General features: G+C 42.7%; 2 protein-coding genes across 4 annotated transcripts in view; both read left to right on the top strand.

Moving 5' to 3' along the window:
• The window catches only part of LOC311158123 (phosphatidylinositol-binding clathrin assembly protein-like), a 29,059-nt gene extending 22,327 nt beyond the window's left edge, over nucleotides 1-6,732 (top strand). For both annotated transcript variants that reach the window (XM_084213287.1, XM_084213286.1), the window contains 3 exons: nucleotides 1,350-1,406; nucleotides 1,731-1,838; nucleotides 2,398-6,732. In XM_084213287.1, coding sequence (XP_084069413.1) covers nucleotides 1,350-1,406; nucleotides 1,731-1,838; nucleotides 2,398-2,412 — 180 coding nt within the window. In that variant the 3' untranslated portion in view covers nucleotides 2,413-6,732. The remainder of the gene's footprint in view (nucleotides 1-1,349; nucleotides 1,407-1,730; nucleotides 1,839-2,397) is intronic.
• Nucleotides 6,733-7,739: 1,007 nt separating this feature from the next.
• On the top strand, nucleotides 7,740-17,198 carry VBP1 (VHL binding protein 1). 2 transcript variants are annotated; one of them, XM_084213292.1, is made up of 7 exons: nucleotides 7,740-7,853; nucleotides 9,871-9,953; nucleotides 11,922-12,046; nucleotides 12,636-12,702; nucleotides 13,163-13,261; nucleotides 14,973-15,111; nucleotides 16,032-17,198. In XM_084213292.1, the coding sequence occupies exons 2-7, from the start codon at nucleotides 9,882-9,884 to the stop codon at nucleotides 16,100-16,102; spliced, it is 573 nt and encodes a 190-aa protein (XP_084069418.1). In that variant the 5' UTR covers nucleotides 7,740-7,853; nucleotides 9,871-9,881; the 3' UTR covers nucleotides 16,103-17,198. The 2 variants fall into 2 exon arrangements, with proteins under 2 accessions (XP_084069418.1, XP_084069417.1); XM_084213291.1 differs by lacking the exon at nucleotides 9,871-9,953 and having other exon boundaries at nucleotides 7,742-7,853.
• Nucleotides 17,199-17,811: the final 613 nt, after the last annotated feature.

The raw sequence follows: 17,811 nt of genomic DNA, 5'->3' as shown, positions 1-17,811 counted from the left end.
AATATGAATCACTTCTAAAATATAGCTCTTAGAGGGAAGTAGATGTTCATCTCAGTTACATAGACAACTAGGATAATTACCACATTTCCTGTGAATTTTGGACTGCTGTCTGACTTAATTTTGCAATAACTATAGTTTTGCCTCAAATGCCTATTCTCCTTGTCTTCTGACTATGCTCATTCAGAATTAGAGAAGTTGAGTACAGTATTTAATCCAGTATTGGACTCAAAAATGAAACTAAAAAAATTGATGAGAGGGCACAGGTGTATTGCACATTTATGTGAGATTTTTTGAGACCATACAATCTCTTTATCCCCTCTAGGTGCTCTAGAATCTGTTGTTAGAGTACTGATGTATTTTTATTTCTGGAACATAGAGGGTACCTTAGTACCCGTTGATCACTGGTTTTATTTCATGTGTTCATCAGGTCTAAGCATTTGACTGTTTTATGCCAGGTATCTGGTCATGCATTTTCCTGGAACTCCCAACAATTACTGATGTGTGATGATCTAGCTCAGCTATGAACCTCTTTAAAATGTGTGCCCCAGAACTGCAAAGGTCTCAGTGTCCTGGCTGGCCTCTGGCCCTCTGAGCTAACTCTCCAGTTCATGAACCACTGCATCCTATCCCATATCTGAGTGTTTCATCCAGCACCTGGGATTTAGTTTAATTAGCACAGCTTAAAGCATGGCCTTAGGAAGCACATGCATTGCTGTGCCTGTGAATGTAACCTGATAGAAGGCTTAAAATGTCCTTCATTTTTCTTTTATCATATTGTGGTACATGCTGACATCAGGTGTTAGTATGTGGGCAACACCAACCTGACTAAACATCTGTTGCTGTTCAATTCCTTTCTTGACTTTTTTTTTCTATGCCCTTCTCCAATAATGGAAGAAGGAGCATTGCATGCCATGCCCTCTGTAAGCTTTTCACACACATGCCTGTGCAAGCAATATGCTCAAATCTGGCTAGGTATAGTACAATTTCTGATTTTGCTGTAAATTGTACTAGTGGTAACTTTCTAAGCCTATTAACTTATGTTACTGTCCTTGCACTTTTTTTCCTCACACTTTAATGGTTTTAATAAATGAGCATATTAAAAACTGTTATGGTATTGGACTTGAATCCATCCCTTAGTTAGAATTTCCAGCATGAATACCTATTAAATAATTTTCTATCTTATCCTTTTGCTATGCCAGAATGGAGTACACTATCCTGCATATGTAAGTCAATTTCTTGTAAATACATTGGTTATTTTTAGTGTTGAAAAATGTGGTTTTCAAAGTTCTGTATATCTATTACTAAGTATGCATGAGTTTCCCTGAAATTTAAAATTTTCTTGTTTGAAGGTACCTGCTCCTATCACATACCCATTGACCACACCTCAAGTGCCTGTATATGGAATGGTAAGAAGCTTGATTTGTTTTGTATTCCTGAAAACTGAGTTGTCTTTACCAGTGGGTTTCATGTCATGAATTATGATGTTCAAACCATCCTGCAAATTAAATATATTGGCAGTAGTGCGTGAAATCTGGTATGTTTCTCACACTGCATTGAAAGAGGCGGCTCTAAGGTTGATATAGCAGTGGTTTTTAAAAGCTTTGACTTTATTCTGTGTGTGTATCTATATTTTTCTTTTCTACTATAATTCAAATGCAAAAAGATGTATCTTGTGGAAGTAGTTTGAATTTTCTATTTTTGGTTTTGTGGGGTTTTTGTTTTTCTCACAGGTACCTCCTCAGGTTGGAGCTGCTCCTTTGATGGCACCCCAGACAATGATGTACACACAGCCTGGTCTAAGGCCAACAAATCCTTTTGCACCCATTTCTGAAACTCAGGTGAACAGTGCTCTTTAATCTTTTTGGTATTGAAACTTCAGCCTTGGCAAACACAACCAAATGCTTCATGAAAGGCTGCAGGTGTATTTCTGCATATGAAAGTGAGGGGTTCCTCAAGGGCAGCAAGTTTTTCTGGTGAGGAGGCAAATTCAGATGATGGAATTGCAGGAAGCAAGGAAGAAAGTCAAAATCAGATTTTGGCTTCTCACTCTTTCAATATTAAGTAGACAGGAGTGGTGAAGGTATGTAGGTTTTAGTCTCCCTATGACATTAGCTGGATACTTGGTTTAGTCATGCTGACCAGAGCACTGTTGGAAGCTTCTTCAAGGATCAGGTAATGTGGGAGGGAAAAAGGCATGGACAAGAGATCATTCAAGCTGGAAAAACTGTACTCTTGTCATCCAAATACATAGGTGTAAATATTTGGGGTCTTTTTAAGTGCCAAATTCTATAGACTTAACTTAAATGTAACACAGCAGCCAAATAGATTCTTTATTCTAAAACACTGGGAAAGCATTTGTTATGGAAGTGGCATTAATACATAATCTTTATTTCACAGATACAGTTTATGTAGAACCACCAAAGCAACAAGATGTGACAACAACCAAATACTGGTAAAAAAGAAAAGACTGAATTTCAATCTTTCCATGGTGTATTCCTGAACAGGGCAACTGCTTATTCCCTGTATAATACAATATTATTTTGAACTGCAATGCTTTAGAGATTCTTGTTTATAACAGTCACTGCAGTGTGAAGTCATGTTTGTTTCCTGATTTATTTTTTTTAACTGCTCAGCAGAAGACTGTATTTTTGAGGTTGACTCAGAAGGTGCAAGCTGGATTGCCATGTTCAAAATCAAGGAGGAGGTTACATGATTGCTCTACAACCTTAATCATCAGTGGATTACCTTAGGAATTGACTGAGAATGTCAAAGTTATTTATTTTATTCATAAATTCTGTGGCTGCTGTAACCAAGACACAACACAAAATCAAGTTGAGCAATAAAATTTTTATGTGCTCTAATAAATACTCTGATAGAGCAATGCTTGCATTATCATAAGGCCAACATTGTGTGAAATCAGACAGCTTTTTCACATTAGAATAACTTATAGTAATTTGCAAACTTTATAATGTGAGTTTGAAATGCTGTGAATCATCAAGACACATTACACAGACGTAGTAAAAATAAAAAATTGCTCCATTGGTATGTCAGTATTACAGGGCTAAGTAAAAAGAGCCAGCAGCTGCAAGATTGCAAGTCTGTGATGGAGTAGGGGAAATGAGTGTGTTCCAGAACAGCTCTTGCAGCTCCAGCAGGTGCCAGCAGCTGCACTTCCACAGGTACCTTCTCTGCAGGTGGCAGCTCCCAGCAGGGGCTCAGGGGAGAGCAGCCTGGGGAGCCAGGGTCTGTCAGTGCCCCAAGCACAGCACCCTGGAGCACTCGAGAGCCTTGTTGATAACTGCAGTGGAGACAAGAGAGCCAACTCTTCTTTCTAAAGTCCATTAGGTCAAAAAGACTCAAACCTTGCAATCATGCTGACACTTGTCAACTGGCAACTATTTTGAAATTATCCAGCTGTAGAGAATAGCTTGTGCTTCTTTTTTGAAATAAGAACCTAGTTGTAAACCATATAAAAATAATTATTTTTAAATGTGTAAATACATGTAAACTTTTAGATAGTTGTTTCTTTGATGCTGCAGTAATCTTTTTCTTCTGTAGTAATTTCCAGGTAAAAATGCTACATTAAAAAATCTGGACTCTTTTTGAGAGGAAAATCTTTAAAATCAACTAATTTATGAAACATTGCTGTTCACAATGGGTCAGATGTGTACAGACTTCTGGCACATATTTTGTACTTAAGAATCTTCCTCCAGAACTGAAATTGGCTATGAAAATGCCTTACCTTGTATTTTTCACTGTCTGATTAAAAAGTGATAGCATTAAAAAAACCCTTTAGGTATAATTAAGTAGATAGAAGTGGGAACCTTTCCTCCAGAAGTTTTGTGGCAAAATGCAATGAAAAGCTCTCCTGTAAAATTACTTGTGATAATGATTAATATTAAAGCTGAGTTTTCTATTGTTACAATTGACCTCCAGCATAGTATGTGTTTTATCTTTTAGGAGAGTCTGTAATTGCAGAAATATCTCTCACTCTCACCGTAAATGCAAATAGGCCTGAGAATCTTGTCAAACTCTCCTGTAGAGAACTTCTAAATTAAGCACATTCCTCAGAGTGAGAACAACCCTTCTATTTTTCCAAATGCTTAATTCTGTCCAAAGAGAGCAAAAGTAGTATTTCTTAAACCTATGGTAACTATTTTGCCCAATGAATCAATACAAAAGAAACAAAATAAAACTCCTCTCCCCAGCCCTTGAAATCTGTAACTGCTAATTTCCTGGAAAATGAAACCTTGTGGAAATTTAAAACTCAGTGTTCCTTGATGTATATTGATTTTGAAAGAATTTGGACCAGTATAGGGTAGTTTAATGTTCAAGTTTGAATTACAAAGGGCTTCAAGCTTTAATCCACCTTTATTGGGTTGAACAATTGTACAATTTTAAGCCAATGAGTTCTTCAGTGCCTATAGTTGCCCTCCACATGCTGAGGGAATAGATGCCATTTAGAATGGGTCGTTGTGTTGAGGGGACTGTTTATCTAAGAAATAGTGAATTCCATAGATTCATTCAGCAATCAAAAGTCTTGTGTTCAAATTAGATCAGTCCATGTAGTTATAAATGTCTGAGCATTAATGGCAGAAGTGAGAGTGCTACAAGCAGGCAGTTCCTAGCACTGTAAGCTGTTAGGTCTCTTTCTTATACTGAGTTGTATAAATAATAACACATTATTTTAATAAAATATGCAAATAAATGCCTGGCAAGCAGTATATATTTGTTATAACTTTATTTCAGAGCATTCTGAATATCTGGAGTATACCTGGCTCAGAAATGGATTTAGTACTGGATAATGCTTGCACTACTTCTGATTTGCTCTGGATCTTTTAATGGTTCTTTTGGTCTGCTTTCTTGTAGCAAAGCTGTCTGATACCAACTTACTAGTATTAAAAAAGGAGAAACAGCCACAATGTATGTTTTAAGAACTTTATAACCTACCTTCTTTTGTTGCTTTGAAACACAGCTTACAGCTTGATCTTTGTGAAGCAAAGATTGCTTTGTACCTTCTCTCTGCACACAAGTGCACAGGACTGGGCTTTGCCCAACTCTTCCTTGTGCATCTATTGGGACACATAAAATGGCAGAGTATGTGTTTAATAACATACATGAGACGTGAAAACCAAGGACTTAGGATGCTGTCAAGGCTTTTATGGCTATTCTCCACAAAAAAACCCACTTTGAACACCAGGGTTATTCTTGAGGGTGACTGTACCAGCCTGCAGAAACTGTGAACAGTAGTTGTGATGAGTGGAGAGATGTACATAAATGTGATTTTCCTTCCAACTCATTGGATCAGAATCATATTCTGAAAACTTCAGGAAGTTGATGACTAAGATGTCTCTCCATGTTTGTCTGAACAAGGAGGAAGACTTTGATTTGTGCTGTACACTTTGCATTATTGTACTTTAGTGGGTCACTTGAGCCTCACTGTTGGGACCTGGTGCTGCTACAGGCAGGCTGTCATGGAACATGCCATAGGATGGCTTCTGAGGGACTTTGGAAAGGTGGATTGTGTGAGGCCTCTTGGACTTGAACATGTACCTCTCTAAATAACTGGGGTTTTCTAATGTTCTCTAGATATAGTTTGACTTTGCCTCCAAGAAGTTATTGGGTTTTTTTTAAATAAATTTTTGACATGTGTACTAGAAAAATCTGTTCTGTGCACATAGTGGTGGAATATTTGTAGGTAAAATAACAAATGGACTTTTTGTTTAAGAAGAAAACAAAACCAACAGCAAAAACCACACACACAAAAGTAACAACAGAACTTCTGACTACAAGATTGAATACAGGGTGTATCTATCCCCAGCTGGATATTTTGATGTGTGGCAGGGATGGGGGGGGTTACAATTAGAATAGTATGCACTGTGGATCGGTGCTTAATTTGTACATAAAAAGGAAAACTTTGTTTGGGGTGGTTTGTATTGTAAGGATAACATCTAAAGGCACTGTATCAGTCATTTATTTCCATTGAAAAGATTATATTTTTGAGCAATGGAAACTGTACATGTTATCATTTATACATTGCTGATAGCTAGGACTATAGAAAACCTGTTGCTATGACTCTGAAGATGTATCTGACTTGTCATTGATCTGTACATTGCTGCATCACTACTTTATGCAGATTCTCATGATCATCTATTTAAAGAGGTTGTAGTAACTGGTACAGTTACAACAGGAATTGTAACGTCAAATCTTTCAGTATCTCTCAGATGTGTATCCTTGTGATTAAGCTTAATCCTTTACCAAATGTTTGGCTGGAATCTCATCTTGGAGCAATGACAAAATAGGTGCTGGAACAGATTTCCCTCACCCCAACCCACACTTTATTTATTTAATAGGTCTTGTTTTGTATGTTATGTTTTCTCCCATAACAGGTTTGTGCCTTTTATTGGATATTTATTTAAAAGGAGCTATGATAATTTAGGTTGCTTTTTTTCAGATGTATTCTTGTACAGATGTTCCTTTCTGTGAGTTCCTTCATTTTATAAGAATACAGAATGTGTGGAAAATATACTAGCCACAAACTGGAAAAAAAACTAAGAATTTATGTTCTATGAATTTTTTAAAAAATAAGCCTAAGCACAAGACTGGCTGTGTTGATATTTTAATTGTGGAACTTCACAATTTGTTAATATGCAAGTTGTTCATTTTTTAAAAAAACTGCTCATATCCACATATTTGATGAAACAGGTTTTGGAAAAAAATAAACTTTGGCATATGCAAGGCATGTGTATATGTGATCATTTTTTTGTGTTCTCAGGCTTAAGGCTTTCTATAATGCCTATAAAGCCATGGCTGAATTAGGGTGTTTAATTGGCTTGTTCCACCTCTGTGTTTACATTGGAGAAGAGAAGGCTCCACCGAGACTGTGAGCCTTGGCTGGGTTTGCCTTGAGCTGGGTTCATTCCCCAGCCATCATCATTCCAGCAGTGGGGAGGGCCTGCGACAGCGTAAGGACATGGGGGTGCTGCAGGTGCTCCTTTCTACATCAGAAAACTCTATTCTTAATAGTAGTATTTTGTTTCTTTAGGTTTCAGAGATCTGTTTTCACTTGTGAGCTTGGCCTACTTAGTAGTTAGTTCGTGCTGGCCCCCATCTCAGTGCTGAGGTGCCGGGCAGCCGCGATGGGCTGCGGGCTCCGAGGGCACGGGCCGGGGAGCAGCCTGTGCGTGTGAATGCAGGGCAGGCATTACCGGTGATCCTTTAGAAATGGTTACTGTAGACTGTTCAAGGCATTGCTCCTGTTTGCTCTATGTGGCTTGTCATCTGCGCTGTGGGAAAGGCAGAGCAGCTGCGTCTAGAAACAAGGGCGCTTCCTCCGCAGGCAGAAGCAGAGGGTGGGACAGGCGGCATCTCCGTCCCGTCCTTCCCGGGACACGGCAGGCAAGGCACTCAGGTCCGGCCACCCAGGCAGCCCCCGCTGCCGGACCCTTCCCTTCACACCGCAGCCTCCCCTTTGATAGCGGACCCTTCCCTTCACACCGCAGCCTTCCCTTTGATAGCGGACCCTTCCCTTCGCACCGGAGCCTTCCCTTTGATAGCGGACCCTTCCCTTCGCACCGGAGCCTTCCCTTTGATAGCGGACCCTTCCCTTCGCACCGGAGCCGCCCCTTCCTGCCGCAGCCCTTCCTGCCCCGCCTCCTCCTCCTGGCCAATGGGCGCTGTCCGCTGCTGCCACCGCCCCGCCTGGCGCCCCGCTCGGCGCTGACGTGATGACGCCGTGTGGCGCACGCCGCGCATGCACCGTCCGTTCCCAAATGGCGGCGGCCGGAGGCAGCGAGGCGGCGGCGGCGGGCGGGAAGCGCGGCCCGCTCGGCATCCCTGAGGCGGCGTTCGTGGTGAGCGGGGCCCGCGAGCGCGGCTGGGCAGCCCTGGGGCGGGGTTTCCGGGGAAGGGTCCGGGCAGTGGGGCAAGGCATCCCTGAGGCGGCGTTCACGGGGAGCGGGGCCGAGGGGTGGGGGCTGTGCTCCGCCAGCCGCGCCCGGCCCCCGTGAGGCGGCACCTCGGCGGGCGGGCGGTACCCGGGGGCGCGGGTGGCGGAGGCCCTGCACGGCCTCAGTCCTGGGCCTTTTCCCGGGTGAGTCGCCCTGTTTCCGTCCCGAGCTGGCGCGTTACCGTACAAGAAGCCGGGCCGCCCGCGTTCAGCAGTATCGCGTTATTGCACTGCCGGACTCGGCAGCGAGCAGCGTGCGGGGAGAGCCCTCCGGCACGCACTGGGCGGGGCGCGCCCTGCCGCTCCTGCTGCGCGGATAACGTGCCGTGCTCCGAGCACCTTTCCGTCCATCTTCCTCTCTTATTCAAGTTATACGCTGCTGAGAAGATTCACTTTTCAGAAACGCCTGCGTGGTCTTGAAAACCAGCAAATGTATATCTTTGGAAAACAGGCCGAACTTGTTTATTCAGCTTTGAAAACTGATGTACCGAGGGCTTGATGATTCTACTGAGGGGTTGAAAAGGAGGAATCAGTGACTGATGCAGTGGCACAATCTCACAGTCATCTGTTGTCTACTTTCAGCTGTGTACCCTTGGTACACAGTCTTGATTGCTATTTTATTTCCTTTGATCAATAACTATTGATCAGAGTGGCTGTACCTAGCTGCCTTGGAGATCTTGGGAAGTGTTGGATGTCTGCCCCATCTGATACAACTGCTTTTATAGAGATAAATTTGTTTGACTTGCATTTTGTTGTTTCTAGATGTAGTGCTTGTACTGCTGATGTGTCTTGTCTGGGCATAGGACCTGACCAGACAGGTGCAGTGCATTTACTTCCAGTGATCCAGTTTCTCCTTTTCCTTTAAGGTTTTCTAACAATAATTAGGATCTAGCAAATCCTTAGTGGGCTGGAAAACCATTGCTTCTTTCAGCTAGCTTCTTTCCGTGCCTCATTAGAAACCAGCAAAGATGAAAGTGAAAGGGAAGGACCAGGTCTTCAGCTGCCCTGTGAGACCTCACTGATCCTTACAGAGGAGAACTTGTGGTCTCTGCTGACTCTACAGTCAAGGTGGCCACCCTGACAGGAAGCAGGACATAAACAGCCTCAGCAAGCACTTAAGGACATCTGTCACATCCCTCATCCCATGCTGGTGGCTGCCTTTGTAGCTGCTGTGTTTGGTTCCGTGTAGTTTCCTTTCAGTACCTGTGTCTATAGTATCTTGTGTGCTGTATCACATGGCTCCAAGGGTACTGGGGCTGTGCCTAAGTCCCATGCTTCTCTTCAGTTCTTCAAAACCTTGTGGATCTTCCTAATCTCTGGATCTGAACATCTTGGAAGCTTCCTAATTGTCGGCTTTGAGAGGTGCTCTGATCAAATACAGGTGTGTCTGCAGAAGAGATCCTCGATGGTGATCATAGAGTACTTGGATGTAGATGTTAAAACAGATTTTCTTTTATTCAAAATAAGCTTGCACTGAGAAGTTGTAATGGTATTCTGCTCTGCAGAGTGAAAATACTACTGTCTTGAGGGTAGGTTTTACTAGAGCCTTTTTATTTCAGAAAATAGGTTTCTATTTCAAAAACATTTAAAGACTTGCTGATCTCTTGCTTGGTGTTTTCCCCCCACATGCTGCATGGGCAGTGTTACTGTGAATCTTGTCTCCAGAGATGTTTCCTGTAAGTGTCTTGGTCCAGTAGAGGCTCCTCACACAAGTTATGACTCATGACTTCTCTGAGGCAGTTGTTCTGTACACTCCTGTCCCTCCAGATTTCAAGTGATGTTGAGCACTCAGAGTAAGTAGTGTTAACACACAGGGTTTTACTGGGTAACAAACTCTCAAAACAGAACTTTCAGCTTGGTGGTTTTGAGCTGTTGCCCAGACATTTCCAAATAAAATGTCTTCTTTGTTCTGCCTTCTTCAGCAGGTGTGAGGATGCAGGTCTGCAGTAGGTGTCTCTTGTCATGTTCTCTGCACATGCTCCCAGGTGATGAAGCTCTCTGCAGAGTGAGTGCCTGCAGCTCTTTATTTGGGTCATCACTCAGAAGAGAACCCTAGGGACACGTGGGAATGTGCTATCCTGCTGCACTTCAGGGCTTCTGCTGAGCATTCCTGTGCCTTAGCTTGAGGTTTGCAAAATGGTGCTTTGCCAGTGAATTCTCTTCCTAAAAAGATACAGATGAGTTTTGGCAGGTCCTTGCAGAACCTGTTAAGTGTTGTAAGAATTCTGCAGTGGAGGTGCTGTGGAATACACCACAAAGTGGGGATCCTAATGGCTTTGGCAGCCAGCTGTGCTTCAGAGCTGTTCTGGTCAAGCTTAAAGAAGTGACTGTGCCTCAGCCTTGCAGATGGGGAGGTGGGACAAGAGCCTGACCAGGTTTGGAAAACCCTGGGGGTAAATCTGAGCTCACCTTGAGCTGGGACACTATGTAGTGGAAGGAGATCACCAGTATGTGGGGGGCCTGGATTTACTTCTTGATTCACTTCTCAGCATCTTTGTTTCAGGAGGATGTGGATTGTGTCCTGTTGCTGTGCATGGACAGATGGGGGCTGAGGCAGAGCTGGGTGCCAGGCAGGGTGCGGGGGAGCTGCTGCCCACCTGCTTTTGCTCTCTGCCCTAGGTGGCTTAAACAAGCAGAGCTGCTTCCACAAGAGGGAGTTTCATTTCACACTATCCTCAGGCCTCGCTTCAGCATCACTTCCCCAAACCTAATCCTTGTTTTCTTTGTTGAAGGCTTCTCTGGGAGCCTTTTCCAGAGGCAGGAGTGGTTCCTGGGCTGTGAGGTAGCTCGAGGCATTTTTCAGGCAGTCTGAGGTGTGGTCTCTTGAGTTTGGATCTATCACCTGGACAGTGCTGCCTGTGTAGGTTGTGGAGTTCATGTTCTGCTACAGATTTCCTTTATGATAAGGAAGGCAAGGACTTCTTACCAGATTCAGTAATTTCCTAGTAAGTTTCTTTAGCCAAGAGAGTTAAGGCACTTTAATGAGAGGGAGCAGCTCCATCTCTGATATCACTTTAGTAACATATTACAGTCTTTTTCTGGTGTGAAATTTCTGGAATGGAGACACCAAGTTCAGAAGGAGGAGCTGAAGAGGCCTGTGGTAGGGCTTCCATCAGATTTTACTGAGCTGTGTAAGCAAGGGCAGAATTACCTCAGTGGGGGAAGTGGGGTCATCCGGAATTATGTGTGTACATGGTGGTGAGGCCAGAAACACATGGTTGATCCCTGATGTACCTCTCAGCAGCTGGGAACACTGGCCCCCAGCAGATGAGCTGCTTCCTGGGGTTCTGAAGGAGGCACAGACCAAGGCTGACATCCTTGCCCACTCAGGCCTTTCTTCTCTGGCAGCTTTTCCTGCCAGTCCTGTGGCTCTCACTGTCAGTTGATAGTAGCACTGGCTGGAGTTGTTCTTTGGAGGTTTCTGTGGCTTCCTGCTAAGTATCGAAGGAGCTTTTGAAACCAGGCTGTTCATTTCCATGGTGCCTGTCTGAGCAGATAACTCAGTTTTCCCCCCTTTGCATCTTTTTCTGCCACAACATGCTTGATCAGGCTCTTTTCCTTCATGAGTTTTATCCAAAATAGTTCATCATCTGGTTAGCCACAGACAAGCATTATCCCTGCTTTACAGGTAGGAAACCCAGGTTTAGCCATGCTCCATGGACACCCACCCATGTAAGGTGGCACTTGGCATCAGCCAGGACTGAAAGCACCACTAACCATGTTCTTGCAGATGTGGTTATGAAATAATCCTTGCGCCTGGCCCTTCGTTCCCTACAAAAAAAAAAGCAGGGAGGGGGAAATGAAGAGATGACTAAAAAAAGAAACAAAATACTTTTGTACTCCAGTCCAGAAAAAAAGTCTGTTTACATTTCACACCCCCTCTAGATGTAGCTGCAGTTAGATGATAGCATGTCTGTGTCTAGGATTTCCATAAAACTCTTCTAACACTGAGGGTTTCTTTCTCCCCTTAAAGGAAGATGTAGATTCTTTTATGAAACAGCCTGGAAATGAGACAGCAGATGTAGTTCTTAAGAAGCTGGATGAGCAGTATCAGAAGTATAAATTTCTGGAACTTAATCTTGCTCAAAAGAAAAGGAGGTAAGTTGTAATTTTTGTAGATTTGGGAAATGTTTAGCACAGTTCTGGTTTTTTACAATAATACATCTAGTGGCCTGGAAGGCTGTGGGGATGCCAATGCCTCTGCCAGGGCTGTCAGGGAGAGCAGTGCCCTCAGCTCTGGAGAGCTTTTGCTTGAACAGTGCAGAGTCCTGTGGCTCTCACTGTCAGAATAGTCCATGAACCTCAGAAGAAACACACTGGTTTTGTTTTACCTGCAGTGGTTTTGCCCTCTATTTCTGCTGAGGTTCCCCTGTCCTCTGAGGGATTACAAATATTTGGAATGTACTGTTTCAGTGAAAGGGGGTCTGTTACTGTGTGTTGTTCCGCGTGAAAGCTGAGTGGATTGCTGTGCTTCCAAAGCCAGCCAGCCTCGGTGTTGTGAGGGGCAGGTGAAGCTGGAGCTGAGCTGCCTTTACATGCCTTGTCTTTCAAACCTGCTTTTGTAAGCTGGAAAAAGCTGTTAACAAGTTTTAAAATGGAGGGTGGACTGTATAATAAAACTGATCACTTGTTTAGGAAACTTTGTGTCTCTGTAAAATAATAAATTATGACTGTTGTTAATTCACAGGCTAAAAAGTCAGATTCCTGAAATTAAACAGACATTAGAAATTTTAAAACACATGCAGAAGAAAAAGGTAAATTATTTTGAATATCTAATGAGTATGAGAAAAGCTAACTACCTTTCCACCCTAACAGAACACATTGCAAGAAATGTTTTGGAGAGCACACTTAATATGCCTTTATAAATAACAGAATTATTTTTAAAGGTATGTAGTACTTTTTGAAAGCTAGTTCAAAAACAGTTAATGTTTGTAATGCAAACTTCATTTTTAATAGTGTATAGATTGCAGCTAAGCTTTGACTTCATCTCCATTCTTTATAGAGATTTCTGTAATGATTTTAAATATATCTTTTTAAAATGCATTATTCTTGGAGCTCTAACTTTAGTGTTGAAGTAAAGTTATGTAGAATTCCACACAAGTTAATGCTGTATCAATGGCAGAAAGCAGAAAAGTGTGCTCTTTATTCTAAGTTTTATGTCTTTAACATATTTCCAGTGAAAATAACAATTGTAAATTTATCATTTGTCTTAAGGATTCCACACATCCAATGGAAACCAGATTTTTATTGGCAGATAATCTCTACTGCAAAGCTTCAGTTCCTCCTACAGATAAAGTTTGTTTGTGGTTGGGGGTAAGTAAATTGGAATTTTCTCTGAAACTGTTTCAATAACTTATAGAAGGCTTGTGAAACAGAGTTTTGGTTGCTGTCTCCCCTGGTTGTAGTGGACGTGATTCTGTTGATGAGTGCATGGTGGTGCTGCACCATGGCAGAAGAGCACATCTAACCAGGTAACTTCAGTGTGTTAATGAAGATTTCTTGTTCCATTCTATTTGGTTCCTGAACAGTAAGACTGCAGAGAATTGTCTTTTTGCTGGATTGTTATTTCCAAAAACCTTGTTCGTGTTTCCCTTACCATTTCTGTCACTTTTTGGTTCAAATTAATGACATTGCCTGGCATGGGAATGTGCCCAGCAAAATAACTCAGTTTGTCAAGTAGCTTCCCTTCATCTCGATGTTATTTGTATTCAGCATCTTCCTTTCCCTTTTCATGCACCTTTTTAGGGAAAGATGGGATTTCTGTTTGTCACAGGTATCTGCCAGCATTTAGAGTGGACTTTGCACTAAAGCCTGCTGGGATCAGCATTCACAGCCCAGATTCCTAAGTACTTAAGCACTATCAGGTTGGAGCATTTTGTATTTAGAGGCTTCATTATATGTGGAGATTAACCTGCTTATGCTTATTTTGAAACTTTTAAATCATGGATGTTCCTAAATCCCAGTGTTGGCTGCCAAACAAAACCTCTTGGTTAGGACAGAAACACTGTTGACACATGAACCATCCAGATTAATTGGACAGTTGTTCCCAACCTTTCCCACTTCTATCATAAAAAGAAAAAAAATTTCTGCTAGCTGTTACTATTCTACTTTCATGGAACATCCCAGGTTTATTTTCTAACAGAACATCAGAGAAGGTTCATCTTATTGACAGTTCACACTGAAAAGCTGTAATGAAAGCCACACACAGTCAATTTTATTTAGGTGCTCTTGGCCTTCTGCCTTTCTCCTGCTTGTTGCCTACACTCTGTGTTGGGCTGTGTTGTCACTGTGACTGGGGATCTCTGTCCTCTACTTGCTTTAAAGAACAGCTTATCCAGCTCTGGCAGCTCAGTGTAGCCTTCTGTGGGATCCTGTCAGTCACAGACTGTGGCTCCATTCAGGGCACAGTTCTTGAATAGGACAAAGCTTCATTGGTGCATTTTCACCTGATACTGTTCTTTTATCTTGTCCTGTGGTAACTTCTTACTGAAACAACAATGTCTGGATTAAAAACCATCACCACACCCCTCTCAGAGACGATTTTTGTATCTGTTGTATCTCTAATACCTGTAGTAGTTCTTGTTACTGACAGTGCCAGCTGTTTGTCAGTGTTCCACACAGAGCCTGAGGTTTATCTTGAATTCAACAAAAACTGTTTCTAGAGTTGTGTGGCACCTGAAAGGTGCTGCTAAGAAATGTAAGGTCTCTCACTTTTCAAATATGGTGGGGCTGAGATGCTAATACTTGAAAGGCTGAATGTGATCCACAGGGGAAGAAATCCCATCTTGCTTAGCTAAAGGAAGAGAGCTTAACTTTAAGTGACTAGGGAGATTTATTACTCAGTTACTGAAGGGGTGGAGGCTTCAAGTGGATTTGAACATTGCCTGTCCTGAATCTTGTCTTGGCCTGTCAGGACAGTCTGTTGTTAATGGGATTAGTTTTGAACAACAGCCTAAAATACACTTGGTGGGGCTTAGTCCTTACAATGCAAGATTAAAAGCTTTTATCCATCTTTCTTTTTCAGGCCAATGTGATGCTTGAATATGATATTGATGAAGCTCAGGCTCTGTTAGAGAAGAATTTATCAACAGCCACAAAAAACCTCGATCTTCTAGAGGAAGACCTGGATTTTCTCAGAGATCAGTTCACCACTACAGAAGTCAGTATCCTTTTCATTCATGGGGGGGAGATGTATCTGAAAGCCAACGTCCAGGTAACAACCAACTTTCTGATGTGTTTTTACTGCCTCAAAATTCTATAGCACCTGTGAACTTAACTGTCCTAGCAATGTAATGGAATATTGTGTTGGTAGGGCTGAGTTAGAGGTTGGTGTGTGAGAGGTAACAAAACTTGTGTATATGTCCTCATGAAATCTAGTGCAGTGGTTGCAACTCAGACTGACTGCAGAGTGAGTTGGAAGGTTGGGTTGATGCCCAGGTGACCACCTTGAAGCACAGTGACCTTTCCTCTAGAGCATGTGAACATTGTTCTTTGTTGCCCATCACAGCCTTTGCAGCTGCCTCCAAGCAGCACAAGCCCTGCTGCAGCAAGCAAGGGACTGGCTTGGGCTGTGCTCAGTGTTTCCAAAATTTCTTTATACTGTCATGAGCCACCTCCTGGGTGTGTGGGGTTGTTTTCTGTACTTTCTAGTTAAAAACTATTTTAATGAGTGTAGCCATTTACTGAAGCATTAGATTTAGTTTATGAAGGCACAACTGCTTGTTCTTTCAGGTTGATACTTCAGCTGTCTTAGTGCAGCAGGAGTTTGGGATGCCTGCAAGAGGCAAATACAGCTGATGCGGGCAGCTTGACTGAAATCAGCAGAGAGGCAAAACTAAAGCTGTGTTTCTCTGCAATGTCTTTTTGGAGGTTTTTTAAGTAATGATCTAAATACTGCAGTTACCAACAGTTACCAGTGCTGAAGCTCTGCACCAAGTCAGCCCTTTCATGAAATGGTTTCTGTACTGACCGTTGTAACTAAGTGGCCAACTCTGTAAACTGCTCTTTCTCCTTTTTTAAAAACCTTTTTGTTTCTCTTTTCTGGTAGCATGAGAAAGCTGTTTCCTTAATTCCACACCCTCAGATATGGCTAGAGTTTATAATTGGGACGTAAAGAGAAGAAACAAGCAAGACCCATCCAAAAACAAAGCATAGTTTTTCCAATTTTAAATGTGGTTTCAATTTCCAAGTATTTTTTATTTAAACACCCCCAAACCTCATTCAGGACTGAGTTACTTTCAGCATTTCAGTAAATGGTGAAATATATAAAAACTAATGGTGAGCACCATTTTATTTATTTGTAAACTCAAAATTTGGTTTCATGCATGCTTCATGAAATGAATTATTTGAAAAGGCACCACACAGTCCAGCAAAGGATGTAGTATTTAGACCAGACCATCATAAATAAATTTCTACCTGAAAGCCTGTCTGAAAAGCTGAGGGGCATGTAAGAAATGGAGCCTGACATGTTCACAGGCTAAGGCAATGCAGGGATTTTCTTTCTCATCTCTGTACAGCTGATGGAGTTAACTTTTACTTGGGCTGGGAAGATGTGCAGCTGTAATGTTCTAGGAAATAACAAAAACAGAGGGGAATCTTGGGGTGTGTTTCAGTCAGTTAATGGCAGCACCAGTCTGCAGGCATTCCTGGGTATCTGCTTTGGATAAACTTGTGGTAACTGGGTTAGCTGACTGCCTGGCACTGAGCTCTCAGCACTTCACAGGCAGCAGTTTGTGATTTGCCCTCAGAGCAGTGGGAAAGGAGTGAGCAGCACAGGGCATGTCAGGCCTGCAGGCCTCACCCCTTGTTCTCCATACGTGTGCCCACGTTGGTTATTTCCAGGAAGGCACTGAACAAGGACTCAAGAGCCCCCAGCTTGTGAGAGCCTCCCATTTCCAACCCCTTGGCCCAGATGTCCAGTCCAAATGTCTGAACACAGCCTCCCAGGTGGGAAACATGGGTTAGGTCAGGATGGCTGACTGGAACATGACCTCTGCTGGTACAGTTGGAGTATTTTTTGGTCCTTACAAAGCCTTGCGAGATTGTTGCCTCTTACCTTTGCAGTTTCTTTCTAAAATGAAATGCTCAATGGTGATGTCAGTGGCTAATAATCACATTCTGTGACTGAGAGTACAGGTTTCACTGCAAAATAAATGCAAATGTTAACTGTTCAATCTTCATGTAAGAAACAATATACCTGTAAATTTTTTTGTACTTTTATTTCATGATATTAAAATAGTAAAACTAAACAGTTGTGGCAAACAGCTGTTTTTGTGCACTTTTCTTTGTGTGAAAGTCATGAATGTGATGTGTGTGATCTTCTATAATGTTTCCCTCCCTTAACGTGGCGTGGGGGGGTTGAAAAATTCCATGGAAGCAACAGACGTGAAAAGTGTGGCTGCTGGATGCTGGTGTGAATGAAAGGGAGAGTGTGAGTCAGCACATCTGAATTGGTGACTGAGAGCAAGTGATTTACCAGCCCTGTGCCTGTCAAGAAGTGAGCTGCAGGGAAGGGCAGAGAGCAGGTAAACCCTTAGCACTGGTCAGCAGAAAGTGCCTGGGCTCATCTCTTCCTTCCCCAGGGCGCTGCTGATGTTTCAGTGTCTGTGGCTGCAGCAGAGGAGCGTGGAGCCCTGCTGTATTCTCCAACAGGTGTCTGCCACAGCAGCAGGATGTGGCACTGGTCGGGCTCAGGCTGCTGCGCTCCATTTTCTTTTTCTAGCGTTAGCAATGATGGAAAGGCAGCTGCACACACAGCCTGATTCCTCTCACAGTTTTTCCTTCGTGAGATCCCAACAGGCTGTGCTCTTCCCCCCCCACCCCTGGCTGGTCCTAAGGCTGCAATTGCCTGCCTTTGTTGCGCA

Source organism: Fringilla coelebs, assembly GCF_963513975.1.
Source record: "Fringilla coelebs genome assembly, chromosome: 11".
Classification (NCBI taxonomy): Eukaryota; Metazoa; Chordata; class Aves; order Passeriformes; family Fringillidae; genus Fringilla; species Fringilla coelebs.
Note: the sequence above shows the minus strand (reverse complement) of the source record. Positions and strands in the feature narration are given on the sequence as shown.